We start from the raw sequence: 9739 nt of genomic DNA on the forward strand, positions 1-9739 counted from the left end.
TAATCAATAATCATATCATAAAAGACAAAAACCAAATCAATATGAATGAGAAATAGTAAGCACAACTATTTTACAGAGAAATAAAAGCTTATTGTGCTGGCTCTGGCTTACTCTCTCAAGTCTTAAGAATCATGAAAGACAAATAATTAGCATATATTTTCAGCCACAAAACATACTTAGAATAATTCATTTATGAAATTAAATGATAAAGAATTAATTAAGTCAATTAATCTACTGCCAACATTCACGTGCATTCATGTTTGAAAGCTAAGTTTATGATTTAAATAAAATAAATCAAATCAAAACAATGAAGAATTAAGTGCAAATAATAGGCAGTAATAATATTAGTTTAATAATCTTTCTCTGTAACAATTAACTCAATTTAACAGCTGTAATATTGTAAAAAGATGAAGAACCTGGCTTATAACAGTGAAATCTGGCTTCTCTTTTGTTTCGGGCAACTGGTGTAGATTGCAGCTTTTACAAGACAATGACAAGATCCAGTAACGAGAGGGGCTACAATATTAGAAGAAAATAACAAAGAAATCCGGCGGAGCGATCAATAAAAGATACAAACAGAAGAATATAATTTGATTGTTCGAACTGTAAAGAAAGAAATTAGGGTAAAAATTTAGCTTTTCTTTTACTTTCCCAGCTTTCCTGAGATAAGTTAGTATATATAGGCCGGGTCTCACCTGGGTCAGGCCGAGTCACCCGGGTTTGGCCGGTTTTTTCCTTGCACCGGTCTTTTGTATTGCCCGGACCGCTCTAGGTCCCGGGTCAACTGGGTTCCGGGTCAACCCGCCAGGCCGGGCCGGGTTTAATAACACTGATTTAGAGTCCGTGATTTTTTTACCCTTCCTTTTTTCTCTTATTTTCATTTTACACTTTTGCTTCTTCAAAATCTCAAATAAATCATTTTATTTTTAATCATTTTATATTTAGTTTATATTATTTTAATTATTATTTATTTTATTTGAAATAATTTATAAAATTAAAATTTTTTTAATTTTATTTTTTAATAATTTTTTTATCTTTTAAATTTGATCTACAATATTTTTTGTATGTAAATTTTAGCTTAATTCAATTATTAGAATGTGAGGTAGGTAACAGTACAAACTCCTTGCATGATGGTGACTTAAATATTTGTAAGTGGAGACATCTCTTTCTCGAGAAGAAATAGTTAATAGTGCCAATAATTAATCTGCTCTCAACTTGCTGCAAGCTGTCATTACCAAATATTAATGAAACAAATATTTCTTATTAGTCTAGAAAAGCGATCTAATAAGGCGATTGTTCACTTGACGTTGTTGAATTGTTTTTTTTTTTATAAATATTTATAGATTATATAAATTACAAAATTTATTTTAATATAATTAAGAAAAAAACATTTGAAAAACAATTAATAAGATTCTCAGCCACCACATATCTAGGATTAAATTGTGTTGTGGGTTCCACACCATTTAAAGCTTGCAAAGAAGGATTTAAAACACAATCACGCTAAAGATTTGCAATCCAATATAATATGAAATAATACCCCACTGCATCAGCGGACATGTGATCAATAATATTGAAATACTGTAAATTTTGATTTAATTCAATTATTAGAGCTTGAGGCAGCGTGACAATGTGAAAGAAAATGTCAGAAAATCTTGGATGATGGTGAACAAATATATCAGTAATTTGAGACAACACGTTCTCGGAAGGTAATAGTTGATGGTGCCACAAATTAAACCAGCTCTCAACTCTCTACAAGTAGCTGCCATCGCCTTTCATCTCCTCCTTGCCTTCCACCCAAATCTTGGATTCTGGTGAAAGTGCAGAGAGGGAAAATGAAGCTAAAAATTACAGTAAAGTGATGCCCACCCTTCCAAAAGTTAAAGGCTTGAGGGGGAATGATTAGGGTTTTTCCTTGCACCGGTCTTTTGTATTGCCCGGACCGTTCTAGGTCCCGGGTCGATTGGGTCCCGGGTCCACTAATAATCTTTCTCTGTAACAATTAGCTCAATTTAACAGCTGTAATATTGTAAAAAGATGAAGAACCTGGCTTATAACAGTGAAATCTGGCTTCTCTTTTGTTTCGGGCAACTGGTGTAGATTGCAGCTTTTACAAGACAATGACAAGATCCAGTAACGAGAGGGGCTACAATATTAGAAGAAAATAACAGAGAAATCCGGCAGAGCGACCAATAAAAGATACAAGCAGAAGAATATAATTTGATTGTTCGAACTGTAAAGAAAGAAATTAGGGTAAAAATTTAGCTTTTCTTTTACTTTCCCAGCTTTCCTGAGATAAGTTAGTATATATAGGCCGGGTCTCACCTGGGTCAGGCCGAGTCACCCGGGTTTGGCCGGTTTTTTCCTTGCACCGGTCTTTTGAGGTCACCCGAGTCAGGCCGGGTTTGGCCGGTTTTTTCCTTGCACCAGTCTTTTGTATTGCCCGGGCCGCTCTACGTCCCGAGTCAACTGAGTTCCGAGTCAACCCACCAGGCCGGGCCAGGTTTAATAACACTGATTTAGAGTCGGTGATTTTTTTACCCTTCCTTTTTTCTCTCATTTTCATTTTACACTTCTCTTCTTCAAAATCTCAAATAAATCATTTTATTTTTAATCATTTTATATTTAGTTTATATTATTTTAATTATTATTTATTTTATTTGAAATAATTTATAAAATTAATTTTTTTAATTTAATCCTTTTATAATTTTTTTTATTTTTTAAATTTGGTATAAGATAATTTTTTTGGTGCAAATTTTGGCTTAATTCAATTATTAGAATGTGAGGCAGGTAACAATACAAACACCTCGGATGATGGAGACTTAAATATTTGTAAATGGAGACATCTCGTTCTCGAGAAGAAATAGTTAATAGTGCCAATAGCGAATCTGCTCTCAACTTGCTACAAGCTGTCATTACCAAATATTAATGAAACAAATATTTCTTATTAGTCTAGAAAAGTGATCTAATAAGGCGATTGTTCACTTGTCGTTGTTGAATTGTTTGTTTTATAAATATTTATAGATTATTTTACTTATAAAAATTAAAAAAAAAAATTATTTTAATATAATTAAAAAACATTTGAAAAACAATTAATAATATACCCTCAACCACCTTAAATATAGGTTTAAATTGTGGTGTGGGTTCCACACCATTTAAACCTTGCAAAGAAGGATTTAAAACACAATCACGCTGAAGATTTGCAATCCAATATAATATGAAATAATACCCCACTGCATCAGCGAACATGTGATCAATAATATTGAAATACTGTAAATTTTAATTTAATTCAATTGTTAGAGCTTGAGGCAGCGTGACAATGTGAAAGAAAATGTCAGAAAATCTTGGATGATGGTGAACAAATATATCAGTAATTTGAGACAACACGTTCTCGGAAGGTAATAGTTGATGGTGCCACAAATTAAACCAGCTCTCAACTCTCTACAAGTAGCTGCCATCGCCTTTCATCTCCTCCTTGCCTTCCACCCAAATCTTGGATTCTGGTGAAAGTGCTGAGAGGAAAAATGAAGCTAAAAATTACAGTGAAGTGATGTCCACCCTTCCAAAAGTTAAAGGCTTGAGGGGGAATGATTATTACCTGTACTTCATGCTTTTGGTACGCTCCCTTCTCCTTGGAAGGACTCATATCTGTTCAAGAGCACTTCAATCCTCAATCCACTGACATATTTGTCGCCAGTTTTCCAAAAACTGGCACAACTTGGCTTAAGGCCCTCACTTTTGCCATTCTTACACGATTCCGTTTAAGTGGTTCAACAACTAGTTCTTTACTTACCAAGACGCCACCACATGATTGTTTTTTTTTTTTTTTTGGAATTTCAGCTTTTGCTCAAAACCCAGGTAATCGGGACTCGGCAATTCCTCGGATATCTACCCATATTCCTTACAGTTGTTTACCTAAATCTATCATTTCTTCTAGTTGCAAGATTATTTACATTTGTAGGGACGCAAAGGATTCTTTTGTTTCTTTGTGGTACTTTGTTGCCAAGCTGCAAAGGTCGAACAATGTTGAGCCTCTTCCTCTGGAAGAGGTTTTTGAGCTGTTCTGCAATGGAATTGCAAATTATGGACCATACTGGGACCATGTTTTAGGGTATTGGAGAGCAAGCTTGGAGTTCCCCGAGAAGATACTGTTCTTACGATGCTGTTCTTGACATACGGAGGAAATGATGAAAGACACCGCTGCTCCTGTCAAGAAATTAGCTGAGTTTATGGGTTGTTCTTTCACTTTAGAGGAAGAGGAGGAGGGAGAGGTGCAAAAGATAATAAGCATGTGTAGTTTTGAGAAGTTGAGCAACTTGGAGGCGAATAAAAATGGTAAGCGCCGTCTAGACACATCAATTCCTATTCAAAATAGTATAAACTTCAGGAGAGGTGAGAGAGGCTACTGGGAAAATCACTTGACACCTGAACTGGGAGCTCGTGTAGATGACATAATGGAGCAGAAGCTCAAGGGCTCAGGCTTGAAGCAGCCAAGGTGATTGTGCCTAATTAACAAATTACAAGTGGCTCGAGGTAAGTGAGCTCGAATATTTTTGAACGGCTTATATGACCCCCTTTATTTATTGTTTATGATCTTTTGATGTTGTTTTGATAATGTCATTATTATTATTTTTTGTTTTGCTCTCACTTAATCTACTCTATCTCAATCTTATTCACTACTTTGTCAATGCGAACTAGATTTTTCCTTAAATAAGATCTAATCTACCAGCGGATGGGTGATCAAGAATATTAAATTAGGCACCCAAGGCACCGGCTCAGCGGTGGAATGGCGCTTTGCGCCTTCTGCTGTCACGAGTTCGAGCCTTGGTGTTGCATGCCTGTCAGAAATAATAAAAAAAAACTAGATGATGGCGGACAAATATCAATAATTCCAGACATGACGTGGAGCATTTTCATCATCATTGATATAATAATATTTGTTATATTATTTTTTAATTGTTAACTTGGTTAAACTATATGCTAAAATGATGGAGAAGATCTTCAAATAAGTATCTAAAGATACTATGGGACCATCTTTATTTTTCTATTTGGATTTTTTATATTTATATTAAGAATTTCAATTTAATTAGTATTTTATTATTTAAATATACTAATGATAGATGATTCTATTAGCTAAGTACGTTTTAAATATAAATTATTTTTCTAAACATAATTTTAAAAATAAAGAGCTTTGTAAAGGCAATGCTAAAAACTACAAAGAAGGATCTCTACCTTGCTAGAGATCAAAGGCTGTTGGGACGTTCCGTCCTCCTTGGGAAGACTAATGTCAGTTCAAGAACATTTCAAGCTTCAATTCACTTCGCTGATGTATTTTTTGCTAGCTTATATTACCTTAAACTTGATATATCATACTTATATTACCTTAAACTTATACATTTCCAAATTAGAATGCCTTGAATTTAATTCCATACATTTTAAAGGAAAAAAAAACTAAATACATTACATTTCAAAGAAAAATAAAAAAAAACTAAATAAAAAGTTGACTCATCACTAATCTATAAATACTAACTCTTCAACCACTCACAACATTTACTTGAATAATGAAAATGTTTTTTTTTCTATTAATGGAAAAGGCTTTTTAACTCCCATCTTCAATTAATTTATATAAATGAAAAAAAAATTTGCTTCTTTCTTGGATATTAGGTTTTGAAAACACAGTCATGCTAAAGATTTATTATCGAATATAAAATGTATTTATTTTTTAATTTTAAAAATAGTTTTTGTTTTTAATTTTTTTTATATTTTTTATTGTTTTGATATGCTAAAGTTAAAAAAATTTAAAATTTAAAAATATTTTAAAAATCAATAGCTAAAACAATAACAATAAAATTTAATATGAAAAAATTCTAATTGTATCAGCGGAGAGGCGATCAAGAATACTAAAATAAAATTGTGGCAGAAAAGTAGGGCAAACAGTACAAATACCTTCGATAATGATGACCAAATCTTTGTAATCTGATACATCACGTTCTCGCAAGGAAATAGTCAATAGTGCCAATAATAAATCTGCTCTCATCTCGCTACAAATCGCTGCCAAGACCAAAATATCTCTTACGAGTCCAAAATTGCTGTCTCCTGAGGTGTTTACTGTGAAAAGTTTTTTTAAATTAATATTTGTTAGTTATTTAAATTATTTTGATATATTGAAATAAAAATCATTTTAAAAATTTAAAAATTTTTATTTTAATATATTTTAAAAAAAATACTTTTAAAATAAGCGGTTATAACCTTCCCAAACTTCACACCCCCAAATTATTGAATAGCCATTTAAAGCTTGTAAGAGAAACCACACAGTCACGCTAGAGATGAAACCGCACAGTCACGCTAGAGATTTGCTATCGAATATGATATGAAAGAAAACCCAATTGCATCAGTGGACACGTGATCAATAATATTAAAATAAGGTAATAGTTGATGGGGCCAAAAATTAAACCAGCTCTCAACTCGCTACAAATAGCTGGCATCGCCTTTCGTTCTATATTATATTTTCATTTTTTACATTCATGGAATCATCTTTGCCTTCCACCCAAATCCTGGATTCTGGTGAAAGTGCAGAGGGGAAAAATGAAGCTAAAAATTACAATGAAGTGATGTCCACCCTTCCAAAAGTTAAAAGCTTGAATGGGTATGATTATTACCTGTACCAAGGCTTTTGGTACGCCCCCTTCTTCTTGGAAGGACTCATGTCTGTTCAAGAGCACTTCAATCCTCAGTCCACTGATATATTTGTCGCCAGTTTTCCAAAAACTGGCACAACTTGGCTTAAGGCCCTCACTTTTGCTATTCTTACACGATCCCGTTTAAGTGGTTCAACAACTAGTGCTTTACTGAGCAAGTTGCCACATGACTGTGTTCCTTTTTTGGAATATGACCTTGCTCAAAACCCAAGTAATCGGGACTTGGCAATTCCTTTGGTATCTACTCATGTTCCTTACAGTTGTTTACCTAAATCTATCATTTCTGCTAGTTGCAAGATTATTTACATTTGCAGGGACGCAAAGGATGCTTTTGTTTCTTTGTGGTACTTTCTTGCCAAGCAGCGAAGGTCGGAAAATGTTGAGCCTCTTCCTCTGGAAAAGAGTTTTGAGCTGTTCTGCAATGGAATTGCAAATTATGGACCATACTGGGACCATCTTTTAGGGTATTGGAGAGCAAGCCTGGAGTTCCCTGAGAAGATACTGTTCTTGACATATGAGGAAATGAAGAAGGACACCGCTGCCCATGTTAAGAAATTGGCTGAGTTCATGGGTTGTTCTTTCACTTTAGAGGAAGAGGAGGGAGGGGAGGTGCAAATGATAATAAGCTTGTGTAGCTTTGAGAAGTTGAGCAACTTGGAGGTGAATAAAAATGGGAAGCACCGTCCAGACACATCAATTGCTATTCAAAACAGTATTTACTTCAGGAAAGGTGAGATAGGCGACTGGGCAAATCACTTGACACCTGAAATGGGAGCCCGTCTAGATGACATAATGGACCAGAAGCTGAAGGGTTCAGGCTTGAAGCTGCCCAGGTGACTCTGCCTGGGGTCCCATTTGCATATGATTATTGCCGAAGTGGTTTCATCAAAAGCTGTCATCAACATCTCGTGAAACAGCAGCTGTGTATCCCAATAAATATCCTCTGTTCATCACATGTATTTCCTAGCAAGTATTCACATGTTGTGAATCTTCCATGTCAATAAGCAATATGCTTTTGTGAATCTGTGGAATGATTGTTTTCCCCTACTCACGGCTATTGCCGAGTTAACTCATGATTTTAGCAACCTTGATCTGTGCAACAGAGGCACATAAAGAATTTGAAAGCAGTTTTTATTCACTATCAGCAGAATAATTTGACCAGGCAGAATGATTGTTTTCCCCTACTAGGCTCAGATCACAATCCTTCTTACTTTGACCAAATCTTTTGGAACCGATATGTCGAGGGATGGCTTCATTTATAACGGAGATTTTTTTAGAAAATTAAAGAAGCATGGCTTAATTATACCTTGGATGCGTAAATTGATTACAGGGAAAAAATGACAGAGTGAGTTGCAGGGAATGAAAAAGGCATTAGTAAACTCAACAGCTTGCAGGGCATCGTTCCTAGGTTTACTCCATTTTATTTCTTATTTTGTTTTTCTTGCCATTGTCTAATGTTTTTCTAACTCGCAGTCCGGTCTCTGCAGAGAATGAGAGAGCACAAACTCTTTAATAGAAGATATTCTCCGGCAATTGCATCAAACAGAAAATTCCGACGTTATCTAAATGAGTTCATGGATCTCTTGTCTGAATATAAGTGCAGAAACCAACCTTGACCAAAAACCCCCATGCTGCCAACTACATCTCAACAAGCAACAAATCAAATGAATTGTGATCCGCCAGTAAACAGCGAAACACTGCCCCAGCAATAGATCGTACACGCTCTGACCAACCGGCGAAAGATCATGAGGAACCTACCCCATTATAACTAATGATGCAGACCATACTCCATTGACAATTCATCAAGTAGAATATTTGTGCCGTAAACTGTATTTTTAAATAATATCTATGATCTGAAAAAAAATCACTCAAATATCTCTCTAGTAAACTAACCTTAAGTCTTAACTAGGTGTCATGTTCACATTGGTATGCATAAAGGGTCGAGTTGTTGGTTGCTTATTATTTCATCTAGTATAGTCGTTGGTTTGATTATTTGGGTAAAATAATTACGTTGACATCTGATTAACACTTGTTCCTGATTCTTTGATTTACAACCAAGTATTTTAGCTTAAAATAGATCTTCAAATTAGGTTATTTGTTTATTATTATAATCGTGGTTCTGCATGTCATGATTATGCTATTTTTATAAGGTTGAGTCTTTATAATCTGGTTAGTTATTATTTTTACTTGTATTTAACATTTTCATTGTGGTCATGTTATATTTTATTTTTAATTTGATCTTAAATGTATTTATTTATTATATTTTAAAACAAATTTTATCTCAACTTATCTGTATGAATATATATATATAAATATATAATCACAATTCTCAATAAAACACCTATAGTTAGTCATCGAACGAAAGAATGTGATCTCTTTCAATATGCCACAAATATTCATAACACAGCGGTCACCCTTATTAGCTTGCAGTCGTCTATCTAAGCATTATCGCCATATCCACAGAAGCAAGGCAAGCTACGGTTTTCTTCTAGTTACTAGACTAGACGGTACTGCGCTAGACAGCAGGTTTACAATATTTTTTCAATAAATTATTTAAATGTTATAATTGTATTTTTTTTAAATAATAATTCAGGTTATCATCCGAGGAATTAAATAAGTTCATTTTATTTGAATTATACATGAAAAATAAATATGTAATGATAGCAAATAAAACAAAAAAGAAATCATAATAAACTAGAAAAAAAACCTTCATGTAAAAATAAAAAGATAATGTTGTTTAGTTTTTAACAAATAAATATGAAAGTATAAAATAAAATAAGAAAATTGATGTGAGTCAACCTGAACTAATATAGAAAGCATGAAATTTGGGCATTAAAGGGTGAGTAAGTCTAGTTTAATCCATCAAATCATATTCTAAGATATATAGTTGATATAATATGATAAAAAAAAATTAAGAAAACTATACAATCATATTTTTCTAAAAAAATATGTAATGGTAATATTAGGAAAAGAAATAAGTTAAAAAAAATATTAACCTCTATTAATTTTTTAAATTTATGATTTAGGATATAAAACTGAAAATA

General features: G+C 33.5%; 1 protein-coding gene and 1 pseudogene across 1 annotated transcript; both read left to right on the top strand.

Annotated features, from left to right (window-relative positions):
* Nucleotides 1-3478: 3478 nt before the first annotated feature.
* On the top strand, nt 3479-4805 carry LOC105112748 (cytosolic sulfotransferase 18-like; annotated as a pseudogene).
* A 1555-nt stretch (nt 4806-6360) lies between these two features.
* LOC105112747 (flavonol 3-sulfotransferase-like) lies at nt 6361-7870 on the top strand. Its single transcript, XM_011008574.1, has one exon. It carries the CDS (start codon nt 6522-6524, stop codon nt 7530-7532), a length of 1011 nt encoding a protein of 336 aa, XP_011006876.1. The 5' UTR covers nt 6361-6521; the 3' UTR covers nt 7533-7870.
* Nucleotides 7871-9739: the final 1869 nt, after the last annotated feature.

Source organism: Populus euphratica, unplaced genomic scaffold (genome assembly GCF_000495115.2).
Source record: "Populus euphratica unplaced genomic scaffold, PopEup_1.0 scaffold364.1, whole genome shotgun sequence".
In the NCBI taxonomy this organism is placed as follows: domain Eukaryota; kingdom Viridiplantae; phylum Streptophyta; class Magnoliopsida; order Malpighiales; family Salicaceae; genus Populus; species Populus euphratica.

Excerpts from the sequence above, each read along its gene's own strand:
- LOC105112747 (XM_011008574.1), top strand. The coding sequence starts at position 6,522 with ATGGAATCATCTTTGCCTTCCACCCAAATCCTGGATTCTGGTGAAAGT.